Source organism: Ambystoma mexicanum, chromosome 10, assembly GCF_040938575.1.
Source record: "Ambystoma mexicanum isolate Mex_15411 chromosome 10, UKY_AmexF1_1, whole genome shotgun sequence".
Lineage (NCBI taxonomy): Eukaryota > Metazoa > Chordata > Amphibia > Caudata > Ambystomatidae > Ambystoma > Ambystoma mexicanum.
In genome coordinates this window covers 181,676,313-181,699,771 of record NC_090932.1, presented here as the reverse complement: position 1 = coordinate 181,699,771, position 23,459 = coordinate 181,676,313, and the positions used below count along the sequence as shown (strand labels likewise).

General features: G+C 44.4%; 1 protein-coding gene across 8 annotated transcripts in view; it reads right to left on the bottom strand.

Moving 5' to 3' along the window:
* The window catches only part of ANK1 (ankyrin 1), a 2,823,483-nt gene that overhangs the window by 1,251,880 nt on the left and 1,548,144 nt on the right, over positions 1 to 23,459 (bottom strand). For 6 of the 8 annotated variants that reach the window (XM_069617665.1, XM_069617670.1, XM_069617666.1 and 3 more), the window contains one exon: positions 7,662 to 7,685. The exons of the other annotated variants lie outside the window; for them this stretch is intronic. In XM_069617665.1, the coding sequence (XP_069473766.1) occupies positions 7,662 to 7,685 (24 nt within the window). The remainder of the gene's footprint in view (positions 1 to 7,661; positions 7,686 to 23,459) is intronic. 8 annotated transcript variants of the gene reach the window in all.

The window sequence follows — 23,459 nt, the reverse complement described above, 5'->3', positions numbered from 1 at the left end:
TTCAAAGTATTGGCTCCGTAATTGTACTGGTGATTTATGACTGTCCGTGCACTTTGGAGAGCAATACAGTTGTTTATGCACAATTGTCATATTTGTTAGGTGAGAAGTAACAAGGTTCTGTGCTTTCATTGCTGATGAAGATGCTCTTCTCTGGAAAAAGCGTTTAAAAAGTGCATAGAGCCATCTTTACTACTAGAAGTTCCAACACGTTTATGTGCTGTGATGCTTGCTGAGTTGACCATCTGTCTTGTGCTTTGAGCACTTGGTAATGCACCCCTACCCAGTTTACCATGTTCCCTGCACTGGTAGATTAACAAAAGGTTTCTCCATTAACATATTTGTGCTTGTCGCCCAATTCAGTGCTTTCTATCACCTCCTGCAAAACCCTCACTAGATGCTTGTGACCATTGGCTTGTGAGCCACTGATTGATCAGGTGCATGTTGAGGCATGCAAACGGGATGGGGAAAATGCATATTGCCTTCATCCCCTGTAGTCTCATGGCCTTTCATACCGTTAACAAACAACTGGCCTAAAAACAAGCTAGTTGAGTCTGTAGAACTACTACTCTTTTATGAGATGGATAGGACATTGTTCTCCAGGAAAGCTCAGAAGAATCTCTTGGTGTGGTATGAGGTTGGATTTTTGTTTGTTGATCAAGAACAGCTGGTGAAGGAGATTGATAGTCTTTTGTGTGTTTCCATAGCACAACATGGAGCTTTTCACTGTTGTGAGCCAGTTATGTAGGTAAGGGCACACCAGGATGTTTTGACTGCACACAGGTGCTTCCGCTGCTACTAGTACCTTTGTGAACCTCAGAGGAGCCACGCAATCCCAAAAGGAAGAACCTTTATCTGAAAATGATGTGTGTCGAGCTTGAACCTTAGATACTGGCAATGGCCTGGGAACATTAAAACATAAAAGTATGAATCTTTCATGTCAAGTATTGCCATGTAGTCTCCTTTTTTAACAGTGGAATGACCTCTTTTAACATTGTAATTCTGAATTTGTGCGTTTTTACAAATTTGTTTGCAGGGTGCAGATCTAGCACTGGTATTTTGGTTTTGTCTTCTTGGTGTACAAATAAATAAACACAACAGATAGCAGTGTTTTCCTGTCCTTTTGGAACTAGTTTCATTGCTCCCTTCTGCAGATGTGTTTGAACTTAGTCCTCTATTGGTATGAGATGTACTTTGGGCATTGCTCTATTGCTCATTTGGGGGTTGTGTGGTTTCCCCAGAAGTCCTACGAGGTATCCCTCCTTTATAGAACTTACCACTCACTTGTCTGTGGTGATCTCTTCCCATTCATCAGTGAATTATGTTAATCTTGCTCCTACCGGAGTAACATGGGAATGGGCTTGCATGTGAAAGTCACTGCTTTGAGGAAGAGGCAGTACCCCTTTGGGTGTGGCCTCTACCCCGTCCTCATCCACGCTGCTGCTGGCGTTGCGATGTGGAGTAGTGGTGTGGAGTATGAAAATTAATGTCTACTGAAGGAAGAATATGCATACCGTGGGGATCTCTTTGTTAAGCTTTTTTTAGTGCCTCATACACTGCTTGCTTGCATCTCTAGTTGAAAGCCTGTGGCATGCAACCAAGTGTAGCATTTGATGACTGCAGCTCCCACAATTTGACACCCTGTGGCCTCTATTCTGTCTAATACATTCTTAATAACTGCATATGAAGTTTGTTTCCTTTCTAGCAAGATCTTATGGAACATTAGTTGTAGAGTATCAGGCACATCTTTAATGAAGTCACTGAGTTCAACCCATTGTGTCCTATTGTATAGTGTCAATAGTTCATTTACATTCACAATGCAAATACTGTATGCAACTCACATTGCCATTTCCCTGCCAAAACAAATCAGTGGTGTGCTTATTCATGCAGATGTTCCGATGTTGTGAGAGGTGTGTCACTCTTTTTTCTAGTTGTTATAACAACTGGGTATCTGATGTTGGCTGGCTCCTAAATGTAGAGTGGGCCAGATGGTGATGGCTTATATTTTCCTCAATGTGAGCATTAACGGCTTTTGTGGCTGATGGTCTTAACCGAGAGGATACCAAGCTCTTCTTTGGTGATTGCATTAAGGGAATGCAATGATAGACAGGTTTGTGTTCCACTAGGATGTCATCTTTTTGTATTTATTTGTGAATTGGTGATACAAAATAAAACCTTTTACAATCATACAAAAACATGATAAAATTAGAGACATTGTCAAAATTCATTAGTGGAGAGCCAATTTTCTTCATGTACGAATTTTACAAACAAAGTGATCCTCACATTTTTTTGTGTTGACCATTGTATTAGCAAACGGTATAAAGATTCAGCAGTGTTTGACTGATTACACTAAGAGCATTGAGAATCTGAATCTGAATCTGTTACTGTGAATGCCAACTATTTCACCTGTTGGGAATAAATCAATTTTAAAGCGTCAAAACTGGAATCTCCAGTAGGAATTTGGAAATCTGCACAGGCATCACAGCAGATATGCCAAACTCTTTTCACCCCATACACTGTCAAGATAATGTGAACCTTTGGCTGATATCGATTATTTGTAAAGAGTTTCTTTTTCACCTCTGCAGGGTTTCTTGCTAAAATATCAGCCAATGTAAACATGTAGCCTATTAAGGCTTCACATCTGGTCATCAACTGCATCTCATACATTACTTTTTGAAAATCAATATACAGGTAACTCAGAAGAGGAGTGACGAAGAGTTTGTACAAAAGTAAAACTTTCCAGTTGAATCAGCCTACCAAAGAAACTAAGCTAAATTTATAACGCACCTTAGCTATTGGGACACAATTGGAAAATGACAAGAGTTCTTTTCTAGATGAGACCATATTTATTTCCAAAATCAATATCATAGGCCACATGAGACACTTCCAGCACATATAGTAAACTACTTTTGATTTCTAAAAATGAACGAGTGGTATTATTGAAAATCTCCCATTTGACTTGTCAATGCATTTCATTTGCGAGACAAATAGGATAGCTTTCTCTTTAATATCTGCCAAGGTGGCTATTTTGTTAGGTGAGGCACCAACTTGGAAGCCTAGATATTGTAGGTGAGTCACTGGCTGTGGGATATAATTGCCAGTTTTCCAAATGTAGTTACACAATTTATGATTTCTCTTAGAGAATCTTATTATCTGCATGTTAGTGTGGTTTATCACAAGATCATTTTTTATTGGTTATTCACAGTGTTAATTAGATGTTAAAGGCCCTGCTGCATATGAACTATTAGAATGATATCATCTCCTAGGTAGGATAACCAACATATCTTGATGAAATCAATATGTGGTGCAACTAAGAAAGACTTGACCAGAGAGTGCCCCACATCCAAACATAGAAAATGAACAGGCAGGGTGCTAAAACACATCCCTCTCGCAAACCTCTGGATGTATGGAAGTCCCTCGACAGTGCACCCTGTTGGTTAAGCCGTATCTGGATCTGTGTATCAGTATGGAGATAGGCAAGAATGTCCAAAAGACTCTCTTGGAGCTTCCATCTCATTATTTTGTCCCATAACAGAGATCTATTCACAATGTTGAAAGCTAAAGAGGAATCAATGCAAGCAGCAAAGGATATCTTCAATTAAGTCGATATCCTCATTGGATTCTTGTGCCTTAATTCCTAATCTGCCTGATGCCCTTTTGTGCAGTGCAATATATTCAAAATGGCCTTCCATCAGGGAAGTAGTAATTGGGGGTTCTAAGCCTTCTGGAGGGTCCATAGGGTAATCCTCTCAGTTTCCAATGTCCTCCTCATGTATGAGGTTTTCATCTTCCGGACCCTCCTAATCATCTTCATAGTCCTCTACCTGGTCTTTGAGGGTTTTTTCCAAGGGGCTCTATGTTTAGCCTCTGATTCTTACTTGGACCAGTCCTGCAACGGGTGTTTGTAGGCTGCTGCCTATGCTCCCTGTTCTTCAGGAAGGTTGCGAGTTGTGACATACTAGTGGACAAAACATCTGCATCCCCACCTACTGAGGGTGCTGGACAGTGGCTTCCTTGGTTTTAAATGTGGAAGCCCTATCTGGCTCCTCCACTTCCAATTCTTCTTCCTCTAATTCCTCTTCTGACGTGGAGAAGTACCTTATTCTGTAATTTTCAGCGTAGGGGTAGATCTACCTCTGTACCTGTGCCTTGTGCCTTGCTTTGATATTGGTTGACTTGCCACAAAACCCACTGTCTTACTCTGTGAGGACCCCTTTATAGGTGTACTACTTTTATCATTTACAGGTATACTACTTCGACAGTGCACAGTTCTTGACATTTGCGACCGTTCAGTCTATACTGATTTCAGAATCAATCCTGATTTCTCGGCTCTACTACCAGAGCCTGTGTTTTCAGACTTTAGGCGCTGTTTGTCCTTGTGCAATAACGTACTGTTGTGTTCAAAAGGTGCTTTGTCCATATTTCGGCTTGACGCAGAATCTTTGGAGCTGGGGCTGACTGTAAGGATTTCCCCTTCGGAACCTCCTGTGATGACTGCACAGGGTCGATCTGGACCTCGTCCCACGATCGTTGACCTGGATTACCTTATTCAAGGTGGAGGCTGTGGTCTGTACTGACTTCATAGCGTAGGCCGCCTAGTGGTTGACTCTGTGTTCCTTAACTATTTTTGTTTTAATGTGCTTTCACACCAAGCCCTTCTTCTGTGCGTGGTACCTTGGAAGGCAGTTAATAGACTATGGGCCTCATTACGAGACCGTTGGTAACCGAGCCGGAAAAACCAGCAGGTTACTGCCGGACTCGTATTACCATTCCGCCTCCGTGATTCCCGGAACCACCGGGGCATTACAACCCCGGTGACCCAGTAATTCCGGAGGCGGAATTCAGTAAATCCCCATTCCCATGGAGTCAATTAGGACTCCATGGGAATGGGGAAGTGGAAACACTGGTACCATGCTGTAATGATGCCAGTGTTTCCACGCCTGCCTGCAGGCGGGTTGTGTTAAACCTGCCAGGTCAGACCTGGTGGGAGTGACACCTCCCGCATGCAGAACTCGTTCTTTCCGGACCGGCTGACTCGTAATGAGGCCTTATGTGTCCTTTCAAGGGAACATAGTATTGCACTCCAGGCAACATTTAAATGGAGTCTTCGACCTGAGTAGGCAGAGAGTCAAGGAAGCTGGGAATGTAAAAATGTTGGGAATTGGAGACATTCTAGTGCCATGTGGGGAATGTGGTACTGTGTTCCTCCACACTCTCACTACTGTACGCTTTTTAAAATAAATGTGTCTCTGTCGGCAGCATCAGTGTGGCTACTTCATGTACACTTGTTCGAGCCCGATAACTGAGACAATTCCTCTGGTTGAAAGCAGTGGTCTTATTGCATTGAGATGCAAAGCTGCCCCTCTCCACTTTCCCTACATTGCGCCTTTTTGAAGGATTTGTCTCCGTGGGTGGCATCAACATGGCGACTCTGTGCTTGGTTGAGCTCGAACACTGAGACAATTCCTGGGTTTAAACATAGCGGGTTTCTTGCATCGAGTTGCAAAGTTGTTTTATACTCCATTCACATGTGACCAACTGATGGGGGGAAATAAACAACCAATCTCAGACACGTGAGAATTCATGGCTACCTGTTCACACATAGCGCATGGATAGTGTGACAGAAACAACTCTGTTTATGTGTTTTTTCTATTTTGAGAAAAAGAAAGTGTAGTACTTTTGACCAACCTCTATATGGTAGCCTATGCATATTCAAATCATGTGGATATACAAGCCGCAGAAATACATATGAAGATCCGAAGATCCAAAGATCCGAGGATGTAGATGGAATAGCTACTTGTCAATCAACTTCCTTAATCCTGGGCTTCACTCACCTCCCCTCTACAGTCAAGATATGGCTTAGGGCTACAAGAATGAAACGAGAAATAATACCTAGATCCTGGTTTATCTCATTTTCTATTTTCAAAATCAACTGACTTCAGCTGCAAGTGCTGTGCATGATGGTAGGTTTGTCACCTTAAAGTGGCAGTGCTCTGTTTACATGTTTACCTTAGATTGCCTATCTGCCTTTTTTCCTTTGTTTCTCCATTGAATGGTGCTTGGTAAAGATGTTTTGAATGGAGAGTACATTGTTAAAGTGTTCTAAGATTCTTCACATTGGTGAAGCTATTCAGTGTGTATGTATAGCAATGAAGATAACAGGATTAAGAAACTATATTATTGCTCTTGCCTGGTCAGTTTGTACCTAATTATTCTGTAATTGACAATGTAAAGCTGTTCTCTGACTTCTAGTGCATGGCTGCTCTATGAGTGCGTGTGTATTGTTTCTCTAGGTGTGCCAGTGACTGATTATTGTGTTAATACTTTTGTCTGTGTGCTCTGTGACTGTATGTTTCTGACTCATGCTTGATTGTTTGTATCCCTGCAGTAGAGAGGTAACCTAGGGCCCCTGGAGATCAATGTCCCCTTGCAGCAGAGAGGGGCCTGGCACTGTGCTACTATTGAGTGTGTTATGTCCAAGAGTACATTGAGTGGCAGGTCTCCAAATGAGGCGCAAAGCAATGTCCCCTGGAGAAGAGGCGAACCAGATCCCCTTGGAGCAGTGAGGAATAACTAGACATTGGGGCATTAAGTGGCCCTGACTCCAGGGAGCAACAAGCCAGTCCAGGCCCCCTGTGGAGAATGTGAGGGCAAACAGGACAAAATGAACAACAAAAGGTGCCCAAGCCCCCCAAGAGCAGCTAGGGTTTTCTGGTCCTCCGTAAGTAGTTACAAGGCTCACGTCCCCATGGATCATCAAAGGGGCCCAGATCTCCAAGATAGTGAAAGGGCACAGGTATTCATTCAGCCAGAACCCAGTGAGCAATAAGGAGGATGAGCGCCCTTCTGAGAAGTCAGGAAATTAAAGTTTTGGAAAACATAAAGGGAGTCTCCTGTTTCCTTGGAATTGTGAACTAGGTGGTATTTGGAGGCAGTGAAATAGGTGGTCCCTTGAAGCAGAAATGGGAGGCAGGTGTCAATTTGCAATCAGGTGGCTATCCCCTTTTTGCGCAATGCATCTCTGTCTCCTTTGAGCACTGAGAGGACATTGAGCAGCAAGTAGAGCTTAAACAGATCACATGTCCCCAAGAGCAGTGAGATATCTACGGCCCAGGAGCAGCAAGGGAGGGTGATGCTTGTCCCTGGGGTAATCAAATGTGTCCAGGTACACAGGAGCTTGAAAAGGCCACAAAACTACAATACCAGAGAGGTTGGTCAGGCGGCCTAGGAGAGCAGATGGTGCCCAGACCCCAGGAGCAGCAGAGAGGCCCCCCCCATCAACAGGAAATGCACAATCCCTGTAAAATATATCCTGCATTCTTCCTGAGGACTACTACAGGTTTCTGTATGGTTCCCTGTTCTATTGTTCTGAGGTTGCCAAGAACAATAGGAGAACTGACCATGCGACTGAAACTCAAACAGAGACAAAGACACAAGTACACAAGAATGGACAAGCAAGTAGACATACAGAAGGGATCTGCAGAAACTACACGTCAGCATGACCCCCAGCACTGCTGCCATTGGGCCTACTTCAGGGCAGCAGCGCATGCAGGGGAAGCAATGGTGGGTCTTGGGCAATGAGTTAGCAGTGCTTGGTTGTCTAGCAAGACACATGGCGTTAGGAAATGAAACCACAGTCAAGGACGCAAATGTGAAGTTCATACCAGTGAGAGGTACATGAACCGTGCCTGGAAAGCAAGCAAAGTCAATTTTAACAGTCAGGGCAACACACGCAAAATTATTTTTGTAAAAACAAGAATTTTATACAATATACTCAGCCACCACCACATTACTTTTTGTGTGGACTATCGACCTTCAGCATTTCATTTAAAAAGGGAGAAGTACAGTTGGTATTCAATTGAATATGGAGAACCACACATAGTGAACTTTGTGACTAATGAAACTGATCCTGTTGCATCTCTGCTTGGCAGAAAACTTCAGTGCTTTATAGAGGTACAGGAGAACCACAGTGTGTACTCTATTATGACAGTCGAACACTAAAGTTTGTGTTCCAATAAAAAGGTGGTCAAAGGAAAGTTACTTACATGTAAAAATAGTTCTCCAGATTCACTATCTTGTGACTAGTCAATGCTGCCCAACTGAATCCTGGTGCACCATTTTTTTTAAATAACTTAAAATGGTGCTCTTATTTTTTTCTAAGCAAATCAACAATAAAGATAGAACTGTCCAGGAGCCCTCAGAGCAATAATGTAAGCCTGCCACTTCAAATCTTAAGGAATGTGATTTGAACGCTCCTGTGACTCTTTGCACCAAGTAGGTCATGTTTACTTGTCTTTTTTTTACAGTAGCTCACATAAAACATGCACATTCGAACACTGGGGAGTAAGGGGTAGTTGTTAAGATTATGGGAAAGACATCCCCATTCAGAACTATTGTTCCAGGTAAGCCCTTTCTTTTCTAGCCAGGAATCAACCCCAGATCCACAATATTAGAAATAACTATGATAACCTCCTGTTAATATTCGTAATATTTTACTCTGTTTTATTTTTCTTGTTTTGTGAAAAATCTAATTTTGGTTACAACACAAATAAAAAAATAAAAATAAAAAGATTCACAATATTATGAATAGTTTCTGTAGCAATACTTCAAGTTGGAGGACGGGGTGAGAATTTGGATTCATACAAAACGTTTCTCAAAGATGCCTGTCCAACATAAGTGCCCATTGTAGCATTTGAGTCCAGAAATTAAGTGCTACGGAAAAAAAATGAATGAATCCCCATTGTGTCATTCTGTATCAGTTAGAGGAACATTACTCGATGCGGCTGCAGTAACCACTTTTGCATTACTCGAATGTGCCCTGTGTCATCTTTTAATGGTCCCTTTTGCTTTCCTGCTAAATAGTCATATGCACAGAAGCGACCAATAGGAAACTGCTTGCATACTGTATTCTCCAACCTATTTGGACCATACAACACACACATATGCCTAATTTGCTTAGCAGTATTGTTTCTCTGTAGATACATGAAACACTTTCTTACTGTCTAACATATGAGGGCATTTTTTAAATCGATATTTGGCTATTCATAGAAAGCAGGGTGTTTGTTGCTTTACAGTGGTACTGAAACACAACTTCAGGCAGTAAAGAATTCTATGTTCTGAACACTACTTTTTCTCGACTGAGATCTCCAAGATAGTGAAAGGGCACAGGTCCTCGAGTACCAGTGAGGCCACTCACTCATGCACCTTAAAGCCATAAGGGGGCTGAGATATTTGAGAATATTCTTTCAGCCAGAACCCAGTGAACAATAAGGAGGATGAGTGCCCTTTGGAGAAGTCCGGAAATTAAGGTTCTGGAAAACGTAAAGCAAGTTCGCAGTTTTCTTGGAATAGTGAGCTGGGTGGTATAAGGAGGCAGTGAACTAGAAAATAAATAAAACGCAGCAATGGGAGGTATGTGTCAATTTGCAATCAAGGGCTGATCCCCTTGGAATTGCAATGCATCTCTGACTCCCTAAAGCAGTGAGGGGACATTGTGCAGCAAGTAGAGCCCAAGCAGATAACACGGCCCCAAGAGCAGTGAGATATCTATGGCCTAGGAGCAACAAGGGAGGGCGATGCTTGCACCTAGGAGCATAAAAGGTGCCCAGTTACAGGAGCGTCTCCCTAACACACATATTTGTTTTAGGAATTATGAAATTTGGACGTATAAAGAGGCTCTTCTGACATTCGTTATGTGATAAAAATGTTTTATGTGGGTGTTCTCACCATATGAAAACAGAATTGGCCACATCTGGGTAAAGCGCCTGTTTGTACTCTACTTTTAGATGATTGTTTATTTACCTTGTATGCCTTTAAGGATTTTGTTTAACAAAGTAATCTTGTGCACCAAGTCCCATCTCCAGAGAGTATGGTTTTTCCATTTGACGTGGTTTGGTCCCGCAGATGTAAACATGCTGGATGTGCTGTCTGCCTGAATGATACTCATACTTGCAAGAATGCTGAAAGGTCAGCCACATCTCTCTCAACTCGAAACAGATGATGTGATAAAGAGCCTCTTTTGGAGATCAGAGATGCTGAGCACAGATATCTGTCATTTGAGTTACCAATTTCTTAAAGGAAGCAACAATTTCCACAATCTTCTAAGGAGAGGGATACCCTAAGGCTGAGACCCTCAGCTAATAGGTTAGCCTAAATAAATACTTGAGGGAAACCACTTCTGAATGTATGATCATGATCCTGAAAACACTCCATCGCCTCATATTACAATGCTTGAAGACACTCCTTCAATGGTCGCATGTGAAGACGTGTTCGGGGATCAAGAAATTGAAGGATGACACCAAGAAGAGAAGGCATGCCACTTATTTACTTGACAGTTAACTTGCATCTGAAATGCCTGTTTTAGCTTCTGTAGTGCAAGCCATCTATTTCACAGATTCATCTGCTTGCAAACCAAAGTTTGTCGACCCTAGATTGGAGAATGTTGTCATTGGTGGAACACTGTACTTCTCCGAATTAAGGGAAAACCATCAACTGGTGAGGCAGGTTGATGGTTGCTAGGAATGCCTATGTTGCTTCAATCTGTGAAGATCCACTCATCATCCAAACATCGAAAATGGGGCAGATGTTAAATCCATAGAGCCATAGGGGAGCTGTGAATAAAATACTCAGTGCAGATTGTATGTAGGCCACAGGGAATAACATTGAATTGGCATTGGTAATTTACCATGGCGAAGAGTAAAAAATGCTTTTGGTTGTCTATGATAGGTTTGCATAGGTATGTGTCATGAACATCCAGAGTGGCCATGTGCCCATTTCTATGAGGAATTAGAAGGAGGGATTGGGGAGTGACCCTTTTTAAAGGTTCTTTTTGATGTATTTGTTTTAATGCCTTAGAGTTAGGATGTCTACCGGTATAAACCTAGAGTATACAGCTTCCGTTGCCTCTTCTGTGGTAGGACTAACTCTATTGCTCTTTTTGCTAGAAGGCATGCATCATAATAGCAAAAGATTTTCCTTTCAGGCTTTTGACAGGACAGTGGTATGTCCAGTGGAAACATAACATGTTGGAGACTGTGTTGCATGAGCACAGCTTCAAAAGCCCACCTATTTGAAGAAATCACCTTCCAGTAGGTACGAAAATCTTACAAATGGCCGCTATAGAGGGTGAGATGTGGGAGTGGATGGAGGAGGCAGATATTGCATTTGTGAATTCTACTTGGGGGTGCCTCCAGCAGCAAGAGCAGGATTTTTTTTACATATTGCCCCCTGTGCTCTTTGCTGTTGCATGTGGTGCTACCAGGCCAAGGTGTGATAAACTATTCTAGCCTACGGCTTAAGCCCCCATGGCATGGGCGACTGCCATGGGCTCCCTAGAGAAATGTTTTGTTCAAAATTCATAGCCACAGCTTCAGGTTTAATTTGCATGATGATTTTCAAACAGGAAAACCTCTCAAAAAGGAGATATCTGGTAAACGCACACATGCAACAGGTTTTAGACCCAAACATCTTGCATACATCATGACCCATTTCACCCATTGCAAGGTATGCTAAGCACCTACACGTTGATTTGAGATGGCCAGGCCATCCTTTGGAGCTGGGAAAGTTACATGGTCTTGTTCATACTACCCTCTTGAACCTTCATTTCCTGTCTGGAAGTAAGTCCAGTAGATCCTGGAGTTGTTCATACAAAGCTCTGTCTAAACGGCTAAAGATTATGTTTAAAGTCACTGCTCCAACAGCAAGGTTTATTGTAGTACAGACATTAGTTTCGCAGTCATGGTTAATTTCTGAAATCTGTATTTCGACTTCCACCAGCAGAAGCGTCTCTCACTGCTGCTACCATGAGACAAACTGTGGGTTGGTTGGTCCTCAGAAATAAAGAGTCCTTAGCAAATACTTCATCTTCACTCATATGGCTTTTGGCCTGGGACTTACCATGTGCAGGATTAGTTATATGGTGCTTTGCATGCTCTAGAATGCCTTTTACCGATGGAATTGGAATTATCGGTTGCACTAGTTCTTCGAGGGGATCAAAAAAGAAAAATGTGGTAGAAAGCTCTACATGCATGGGGATGTTGAACCCCTGAACCTCCTTTTTTATTAGGACTGAAAAAGATCCTTGGACATCCAAAGGAGAGTCTTTTGAGGGAATCTGAATCTGCAATCCCCCATCTTCTTCATACTTAGCCCATTCATCATCAGTGGCTGACACTCGATCACCTAGAGGACCATAAGGATCTTGACCTTCATCCTTACCTGTATAATTCTTACTTTACAGATATTTTCATGTTGCTCACAATAACTGGAGTAGTAAAATAAAGTCGAAACAATCTCTTGCCTACACAGACAATTACCAAGAAATGTGTATTACGTTTGAGAACACTACAAGAAAAGTTAAAATCTATATTTCTCTGTCATCCTGCTCTCCCTCCTTCACAATTGATTGGGAAAATCTGCGTCCAAAGGTGTTTAGGAAAAGCTGTCTAAAAATGTACAGTCTCATCAAAGATGTTCAATGTGGAAGGCAAGACCCTGTGCGTGCATGCGTGCATCCTTCCCACACACTTGCCATGCCACTTTACTCCTACATCAACCAAAGGCCAACCTCAGTTTGATTGTTTCTGCCCACAAGATGAGTTGGATTAGCTATCACTCTGTGGTGCATGCTTTTGTGAGGTATTGCTGACTTTCTCACTCCTTTTTGGGGATTGTTTTTCCTCTGCCACCAATTTCCTTTTTATATTTTAGTGTGTGCCTCCCTCTGTTGTATGCTTTACATCACCGACTTCAAACAATGCATTGTGTGTAGGAAGCAGTTCTCTTATGAAGACACTGATCACACCTGTATTCTGAGAAACCACCTCCGGTGTGTATTTGTGCACTGTGTGAGGGGATTCACTCGAGGCCTCTCCAGAATAACCCCCTTTCCATGTTACAACTGGGCCTGGTATCAGAGGCAAAGGAGGACTTTGCGAGACATCAAAAAGTAGCCAACATGGGCAAGAGGGGATGCTGTGCCTTGTAAGGCATGTGCTTTGGCATCACCTATAGGTGCTGATATGAAGACCAATCCCCCATATTTGTAAGGACAAGAGAATGGCAATGTTTTATATGTACAAGTAAGGAGGAGTTTGATTTCACCCGTGTCTCCTAGTGGAACAGATTTGACTTTGGGCAGTCCAACGCTATATTTTCCTGATTGCGTCCAACTTGGAAGGAAAGAAAAATGTGATGGCATAAGCGCAGAGCAGGTTTCTTCGTGATTATCACAAGCTGGACTTATATCAGTCGGTGCAGAGGAATTCATCATTTTCTTCAGAAGTTCAGGAGCTGCATAAATTCAACATTGATCCTGGTGGTTATTTTCTGGCCACGTTAGATTTGGTTACTGAACCTTCAGACCAATGCACTCCATGGCACTATGGTTCTACCTCATGGTCCAAAAGAGAGACCAGATTCTTCACCTCTCCCATTGATTACTGAATGAGAAAACCTAGTTCCTGTGCAGTTAGCCTTTGCTCACTTACACGTTTAAGGAGAGACTATCCAGGTCATGACCACAGCTAGGAAGGAATCTGCAAAAAAGCAGTATAAAAGCAAGCAGTTAAGATTCTTTCACTGTGCTTTAGAGAAGGCTATCAACCTTTTGAACTATTCAGTAGATGAGGTTATGTCTTCCACCTCGTAATTTGTTTCTGCAAAGGTGCTAGTGGACACATGTAAGTACTATGTGTCAGCTGAATAAGAAAGACAAAACATGTCACATTCTAAAAGGCATTTTGATGATAGTGCTTACATCCTCCTATCAAGCAACCAGTGATCAAATGGGACTTTAACCTGGTTCTAGCCTCCTTAATGCATACGCCTTTTGAACCTATGGCTTCTTCAACATTAACATGAAAAACACATAACCCATTTAGGGTAATGAGCAGAGTTTACTGCATCTGAGCTCAGACAATGACAATAGAGGTTAAAGAAAAATACAAAAGATGGAAATTTAAGTAGGAAAATACTAGGTAGGTTGGGATAACAAAAAGGTTTTTAAGATTGTTCCTGAAAGTCAGCAGTGTGGTCATGTATTGAAGATGGGCTGAAAGGTTTTTCCAAAGACAAGGTCCAATCACTGAGAATCACTGATCTCCTCTAGTGGTACACTTGGTTATTACAAAGTACATCTGTGTTGACCGTAGAGAGTGTGAATGTTGATGAGATTGAATTTGATCAATTAGGTATTGGGGTGCCAAATCATTGGGACATTTGAATATCTTACATAGTATCTGAAAGTTAATGCAGTGGCACACAGGCAGCCGATGTAAAGATTGTCTAAGGTCTGATAAAGGAGAGGATTTGGGTAAATGAAAAATTAGACAAATGGCTGCATTTTGAGCAATCTGTAGTCGGCGAAGGAGGAAATTAGGAAGGCCTGTGAATGGTGCGTTTGCGTAATCAAGATGAGAACTCACCAATGTCCGTACCACTGTGACATGAGAAGAGTGAGGGCGACAAGGAAGTCTACTTATTAACTTGGAAAACACCTTTCTTAGAGGCAATTCCTTCAGGCAAAAGTACTGAGTTGTAAGATCTATAAACTGAAGAACCGTATGTTGTTTTCCATAGAGATGCTGTAGTATTACATACAGTTCCTTCCTTTCTTCCAATTGTAGTGTGAGGCTTGCACCTCAAGCAGGTGATCAGTCTTCCACCTGAGACCTCATTCTTTGCTCGGGGAAGACATTCTTCATAATGTGTAGCTTTCAAGAGCTATATAGAATGCACTAAAGCCTTTAGACAATTGCACCATGTGTTCATTTCTTATGGGATTTAGCTCCAGGCAATAAAGCCATCAAGCTGTTGCTAGATGGATAGTGTCTTGCATTTCCAAAGCATTTGACACTAGAGGAGCAGAGATTCCATGGGGACTTCAATCTCACTCTGCCTGGGCTAAGGCAGCATCAGTGACCTTTCAAATGCATGTCTGTATTCAAGAGACCTGCAATGCATCTCCCTGGCTACACTGTTTGGTTTTTGCAAGCATTATGCACTAAACATTTCCTCTAGAAGGGGGTAATCTCTAGGCCATGAATTGCTTCACAACTTATTTTCGTCAGAGCCCAGCCATTCGCCGGACCTAGGATGTCCGCACAGACGGCTTTGGGCTGCATTGTGTTGCCTTCCCAGACAACGCGCTGCACCTGCACAATCTGCAGACGTGCTGTGTGAAGTAACCACGGTCCCTGCACTTGCAGAGGAGGGCGGGATGAACAAGCAGACCCTGGAGTTAAAGAAAGCTAACAGTAACCCCCCACAAGGGCGAAGACGACCGGGGGCAAAAGGGCACGGGTGTTTGCCCTAGTAGGATTCAAGGTGCCTCCTTCTGCAAGTCTTCTGCAGACCCACCCGCGTTGCATTTCCTTGATGCTGATATGTATTTAAGTCAGGAAATCACCTAGAGAAGCCTAAGAAAAAAGGAAAGCGGTCAAGCTAACCAGGGACACGTAAATGTTGACCAGGTGAGAGCCAAAAGGGAGGGGTGCGGTGTAGCTGCCTGGCCCTGCTGCAATATTTTGATGTTTTTCAGCCCCAACACCAGCTCTCTCTTCAAAATGGGCATATACGGAGATATACAGTGGTTTCCAATCTTTAATCTAAAGAGTACTTTACCAACTCCCAGAAAGCATATCTATCACGTCTACCATACAGTCCACTTTGATATCACCTGCTGTACCTCTATCTGCCATAGCACCTGGACCTGTGCCGATACTGGAACGGAAATATTTGACTGTTAAAAGGAAAATGCCACTCTTACCCACCATGCTGGAATTACGTGCTGCTGCGACTAACCCTAGTAATCCTAGCAATGCTGCAAGTTCCCTGGGAGAGGCCCATAACCTGATTAGTCAAATTCACCAATTCTTGCATTCATTCACTACCCCCTCAAGCATGGACCCTTGGGGGAGGATAACTAAAGTACAGAACACTAAGGCCCTTACCAAGGCTGATAAGGCCACATATTTACTTAATGAAGGCCATGGCTATGGCCCCGTTTTTGTTTGACTCAGGACCTTGCTTTATCGATCAATAGTCCAAGACTAATGCTGATCCATTACCCATTGGGATACTCTCCAATAACTTGCACTCGATAATCTCCAGTTCTCCTCCATGCGCACTGTGGGGATCATTGACCACTTAGTAAACCAAGAAAATGTTTCCTCGCCCCTCAGCCAGTGCATGCAGGAGCTCCACCAAACTCCCATCATTCCAAACATGACCAAGACAGATGCACCAAGTACGCAGGAGCCCTTACATGGCCAGATTCAAAATAGGGGAAAAGTGATAGAAGGGATGCAGTCTGTGCCAATAGGGGCATCTGGCGACTCAACTGGCCACTAGCACATCCTGCCTTTCACTCGTCCCGATCAAGCTGTAAAGAGCATTCTCGATCAGCCCACCAAGGGGGGCATGGTGTCTAACGAGTGCCAATGCAGTACTGTTTTAATAGAACCAGTGAAAGTGAAGAAATTAGTCCTCTCCCTATTTGAAATAATTGAGAACGGAGTGGTCAAGGGGGGCATACTACAAGGCTTAGAGTATGGATCAAGAGCCTCAAATGTATCAGCGATAGCCAGATGAGGTCCGACTACACTCAGATCTAACACTTCTGGAGTTACCCAGGGTGGGTGGGGGCATACCAATGGACTCAGAGTGAACCTTGAATCGCAAGCGCCACAAATGGTAAATGGAATTGGCTGTCATAAGACCCAAAGGTCCTGGACTCTAACAAGAGCATACAATATCTAGCTATTCCCCAACCGTCAAAGACCCCTAATGTGAAGGCAAATAGAGTACCCAGGTCAAAGGTCTTATCTAGCAAGCAGCTTTGGCTTCACTTCTCCCACCCTTACTGCCCCCATTGCCAAATTGAGCAGAGTAAAAGCAGTCCATGTAGGGGGATCATTAAAACTACATAATTTTCTGAAATTGGCCCCCAAAACTTACAAATCTAGGGAGCCACTCGTAAATAAGTGCATACATTGGATGAAGGTGGTATAGGGTTGTCTTTTTGTATCTCGAGAGCAAATCATAAAGTGCACTAGGGTCTGCCAACAGGGGGGAAATGTCTGTAATTCCATCCAAATTGTCTTCACGGACCAAGGGAAGGCCAACAGAATATTGAGTTTTGCGAAGAGATGCAAAGCACCGGCGAGCAGCACAACAGAACTCAGAGCCCATTTCTAGGAAAGTATGCTACAGTGGTCTGTGCTCTCTGGAGCAAACACAGTCCCTGTGGTAAAAGGACTTTGTGTGATCCCCTCTGGGCCAAACCGCCATAGTAAATGGCCCAATGCTAGGCAAAACGACTTCCTGGAAACCCATGTTGCAAAGCCCATATACTGAACAGAGCACTTATTGGGGTGAAATTGGGACTTCAGGGCTACAGAATTTGATTTAAATTAATTAATTTGATCATAGACAATGGGCCTCATTACACGTTGTGCGGTAATGGAATACCGTTACCGGTAATGATTTACCGGTACCGTTAATTCCCTAAGCAAATCACGACCCGGACCCACCGCTATTTGCGCACCCGTTAATTACGGTGCCACTAATAGCGGCAAGGCCGCGGGCGCGCGACCCACATGCCGGAATTAGCGCCATGGCGCTAATACCAGGCCATCACAAGCCATGCGGACATGGTATTAGCGGCATGTAAAACATCCAAAAACCCCTTACCGGCATGGCGCTAATAACGGCATCGAAAAGCACCCGTTAAGAGACCTGAGCAGTGTACCCATCAACTACAGGTGGACACAATCAGCACAGGTGCATGCTATGGGGACAGGCAGCACAAAAGAGCACACCACACCCCTACCCACACCCCTTCCCACACCAAGATGGTCCCAATAGCAGCAGCATGACATGACAGCCTTGACTACATGATCGCAGTGCAGCACCTACAACAACAGCCAGCACCAGAGGTGAGCCGTAACAGGCACCCATTACCCACACCATACAGGCGAAGACAGCCATCCACTGAGGAGGTGGCTCCTAACCCCTGTACGGAACCCACAGAACCATCAGGAAGAGGACAACAATATAGTACATCCTTCCAATGACAGTGCTTCGCTGCCTAAGCGGCCTGGGTGTGGCACTCCTGTACGGCCGTGTCAAAGTGGCAAAGACAACCATGGCATGTGTAGAGGATCACAAAATGTGCATATGATGGAATGTGCCTATGCCACTTGAAATTGACATGCAACCACCAGAAGAGTATGATGTGGCTGGGGATGAGTGCGGGTGGAATGCCCCAGCAGGACATGAAACAGGCAGTGCCAAGGAGGCACACGATGTGCATCAGCATCTGATTCTGTAATCTCATCATTCACCAAGGTGAAATAGCATGGACATAGATGGGAATTGTTGCCCTGGTGCATGTTTCGAGGCCCACAAAGGACCCTGTCCACAATGAATGACACATACACAATAATGGAGACCACGCTTGGGTTTCAAACTCTGAACAGTGTATATTGAACATATCGTGGTACTAAAGTGCATAACCCAAACTCCCAAAATACACCCTTACCCCCCCCTCAACATACCCAAACACACCCTTACCCCCCTCCCCCCTCAACACACCCAAATACACCCTTACCCCCCCCTCAACACACCCAAACACACCCTTACCCCCTCCCCCCTCAACACTCCCATGTGAGTCTCATGACGTGAATGTGTCCATTGCCACATGTGGCACACGAATCCTGGTGGCCCTATTTGCCAGTGCCTGCATCGTCATCTGATGGCTGTGAAGCCGTGCGCCGCAGGTTCCGCATAGACCGGCGCAGGGGACTAGTCTGGCGTGAACTCCCAGACGAGGAGGGGCCTGGTTCTTCCTGGGCCGGGAGTGGGCACCGACGCTCAATAGCGTCTGCTATGCGGTTCATGGCCTGCCGCAGTTGGGCCATTTCACTGCAGATTCGGCTGGTGCATGCCTCCATGCCCTCCCTTGTCTGCTGTGCAAGTGTAGCAATGTCCTCCCTCAGGCGGGCTGTCTCTGCCACATGTTGACCTACTAGGCCACTCATCTCGGTCTGCCTCTGGTAGATGGACGAGAGGTCATGTCGCATGGTGGGTGCTGGTGGGATGGCTGATGCACCTGGTCCCATTGCACTTGCATCAGGAGAGGATATCTGGGGGCTCCATATCCCTTCAGGGGTGGGTGAATCTCCATGACTACCCGGACCTGAGGAGTACCTCGGGCTTGCCAGTAAGGGGCTTGTTGGTCTGGGGCTCTGGCTATCAGCATCAATGGCAGGTGTGTCCTCCTCATCTGAAGGTGGGGCCGTGGCTGCTGCTTCACCCATTGAGCTGGTGGCAGCAGAGTGCATCCCCTCGATACTGCCCTCACCTACTGGGAGACACACTTCCGTGGGTGCCACGACGGGAGCAGCCATGGCCTGTGGATGCGTGCAACTGGTGTTCCGGCTGCTTTTGTCCCTGTGGTCATGGACACTCGTCCTGGCTGCCCTTGTGGATGTGGCGGTGTCCCCTGTGGCATCCCTCCTTGCTTTTTTGCTGGATGTGAGAGCAGGTGTGGAAGTGCGTGCCTCCTCAGTGTCAGTGTGTGAACCTGCAAGGGTGAGAAATGTTGACAGCCATCAGTAATGGGTCGACCTGCCTTGAGCAAAATGAATACCTCATGCCGTTCTATGCATTCCGGGCTCTTTAGTGTGGATGCAGGTAATGGGGATGTTGGGTGGGTCATGCATGAATGGGTCTGTGTTGTACGGGCATGTGGTGATGCATGCATGTCTGTTTGTGGCTGGAGCCACGGCATTCATATGGACACATGATTGGGGGGAACATCACACTTCACTGTGCATTGTTTGATGCATACACTCACCTCCATTGGACGAAAAGGCCACGCCATGCTCCATTTGTCCAACTCCCTCAATGCATTCCACCCCGATGGTTGATGCACATGTCTCCTCCCACTCAGTGAGCTTGATTGGCGATTCACTGCCTTCTCCTGTGCCCGTAGCCATGTTGCGGTTCACGGATAGAATGTTCCGCACACAGAGCCGGAGGTCTTCCCACCTCTTTCGGCAGTCTTTGACTGTGTGGGTTGTGGTGCCTACCGCGCTGACCTTGTGGGCTACCTCTTCCCAGATGGCCTTCTTCTTCACAATGGTCTCCCGACGCATGTCGTTGTTGAAGACAACATGAGCATTGTCTGCTAGTGTCTGCGTTAGCATGAGGAGCTCCTCCTTGCAAAATTTCTCCTTGCGTTGCCGCTCAGACGATTTCTTAACGGCCTTGGGCATCTTCACGGTGTCCTTGGTGTTTTTCCCAACGTGGTTCCTGTTAAGGTGTCCTGGATAAGGAGGATGGCAATGGATTGTGTTTTTAAAGATGGCCGCCGTGCTCTTTCCCGTTCCGGTGCGATGACGCTATTTCCGGTTCCGCAATATTACGGAAACCGCTATTAGCGGTGACCGCTAATGGCGGTCACCGCTATTTGCGGAAACCGCTATTTGCATGTGGCGGCAGGTCGGAAGTGCTAACAGCGCTTTCGAGGATGCCGTTAAGGGACTTTTTGGGGAGTTTAGCGGCATGGCAGTAGGCTCATTACCGGCATGGCGGTAGGCTCGTGCCCGCGATCTCGTAATGGCATGCAATTTGCGGCCTCTTGCGAGGGCGGACACGATAATTATGCCATGCCGGTAATTGCCGATTTTTACCGCCTACCGTGTAATGAGGCCCAATATGTTTTATGTTTAAATTATGTGCAGTGTCTTATATTTGGCGTGAAATACTTTTATGGCTTGAACGCTGAAATAAAGTTTTGATGATGATGATAACTGATTTGCTTGAAGCTTGTTATGTATGTGGTGCTTTCTCCTCCACTCAGTGTTTAATGACAATTTAGTATATTCCCAATCAGCTGAGAAAGAAGGGAAGCAGTAATACAGAGAAATATAAAATTACCTTCATTGGTTACGTAAAGCAAAGGAAATATATGAAATGGAAAGTTTGACAGCCCAGTTGATGGAAACACATACGCATATCGATCAATATTGGCTCCCTTTCTTGCAATATTACAGAGAGAATCTGACATGCTAGGTAGGTGTTTATAGCTGGGATACACAAGCAAGGGCAGAGTGCTCTCTCTCCCACACAATTGGCAAGTAGCCCCCTGAATTTTGCCCTGCCTGATCTGTCTCCACCTGGACTATGAGGGATCCCCTCGCCTGGACTTTAGGTCTTCAAATGCTTATGGTAAAGGGTAAGGATTCGGGTCGTCCTCAGTTTCAGTTTCTCCTTAGCGATAGCAACCTCAGGGTGAAGGGTGGGGGGAGTTGGGGGAGGGGAGCTTTGTTGAGACACCCTTGCAGTGCAACCTCTGTCTCTTTCCGTCTTTCTCATATCTTCTGTCCTTTTTTCATCGGACACCACGATCTAGAACGAAAATGTTGCACTTGCGATCTTAATGTATGTTTAGCCGATGCTATAATGTTAGAGGTTGCTGTACCTCTCGCACCAAATAAATAGTTTGAATGGAGATGTGGGAGGGAGGGCGAGAGGTGTTTTAGTTGCTTCTTCTCGGTGTGTTGGTGGGGCGGGGGGGAATAAAACCAGAAAATCTAAATGTTTGTTTGGAATATCAAGTATGTTGTTACATTGCAAATTTACCAATAAACATATATTTTTTTAAACAATTACCTTCATGATGATTCATGTTATCTAGCTACTTGCTTTCACTCCTTCACAACACCCACCTATCCAACCCGAACATTATAGTGTGCTACAATTCCCTTTGCGGAATGTGGGAAAAAACAAATGGAACTGATGATGGTGATTGGTTGATGCATGGGTAGAGGGTGGATAGAACACGGGGTAACACACATGTACCAAGCATTGCCTACCAAATTGAACCTTTTTAAAAGTGACACTGTTTTTTCATTTAACAGCTTTTCCCAACAGGCCTGCGAACACAAGTTTCCCCAAACAGTTGAGAAGGAGGTAGAGCAAGGACTAAGAGAAACTGAATTAAAACAATGGTAATTTTCCAAACATTATAAGAGCTAAAGTGGGAGAATATGCTAGATTAGTAATCACAGGCCTTACAAAACTATAAGGCAATACCTGCACACATTAACTAAACTTAAAAAGCCCGACCCTACCCAAGAAACACAAGTTCAAAAACGTTCCACGTAAATAATTCAGTTTTGGATACATTGAGGGAGCTTAAAGGGATATTTAAAGTTTTCAAAAGGAAACAATGGACTCAATTTGGCAGTCTAGTGCTTTAGAAAATGACACTGTTCGTCTGACGGTGGTTATAGGATTCCTGTATAAGAAATGGACCACGATCTACCTCGGGAAGCTGCTTAACTTTGCGGCAAGGATGAAGTCCTCCTCTTCATGTGGGCCCTGAATGTAAACAAATTACTTACCCCTGGTAATGTTTTTTCTGATAGATGTTCCTCTCACAGAGTGCTCATTTTAGATATATATTCTCCTGCTTTGCAGCTCTTGGAGCTTTAAAGGAGAGTCATCATATAGTTGTATTATAGAGCACCTGAACCATGGGGTAAGTTGGGAGGGCAATGAGGAATACGTGGGAGGAACATCTATCAGAAAGAAAATTACATGGGTAAGTAATTTGTTCTTCTAATCGATTGTGTCCTCCCACAGATAACTCATCTTTGATAGATTCCCATAGCAGAAAGACCTTACGGAGGAGGGAAGGAGTGAACTCCAAGGCGATTATGTCATGACTTGTTGGAGGTCAGCCCTGCTAAAATGAGACTCATTTGAGGATAGCGTGTACAGGCTCTAGTGTTTTGTAAACATGTGTATTGAGGACCATGTCGTGGCCTGGTAGACTTTCTTTACAGGTACCCCTCTGTGGAGAGCAGAGGAAGCTGCCAAGTTCCTAGTGGAATGTGCCCTGAAGCCTTCTGGGATTTCCTTACCCGTTCTGGTGTAGCATTCAGAAACACAAAGCACTATCCATCTTGAAATTGCTTGCTTTATGATTCCTTTCCCCATTTTCGGGCAAGTATTTCCAATGAACAGCTGATCTTCCAGCCTGAATTGGATCATCCTGGCAATGTAAAAACTCAGAGCCCTCTTGAGGTCGAGCCTACACAGCCTTTCTTCCTTCTTGGAAGGATGAGGGGGTGGATGGAAAGCAGGCAAACAAATTGTCTGTGAAAGGTGGAGCTCTGATATGACCTTTGGAAGGAAAAAGGGATGCGCTCTAAGATAAAGACTGTAAAAGGTTGTTTACATGACAGGGCCTGCAATACGCTCACTCTTTGGGCCGAGGAAATGGTGACCAAAAAGGCTGTTTTCCATGATAGCAACCTCAAAAGACACAAATGAAATGGCTCAAATGTAGGAACCATAAGCAATGTTAACACCAAGTTTAAGTCCCATGATGGTACCACAAAGGGGGTCAGAGGGAAGGTGTTTAACATGCCTTTTAAAAATTGAACCAC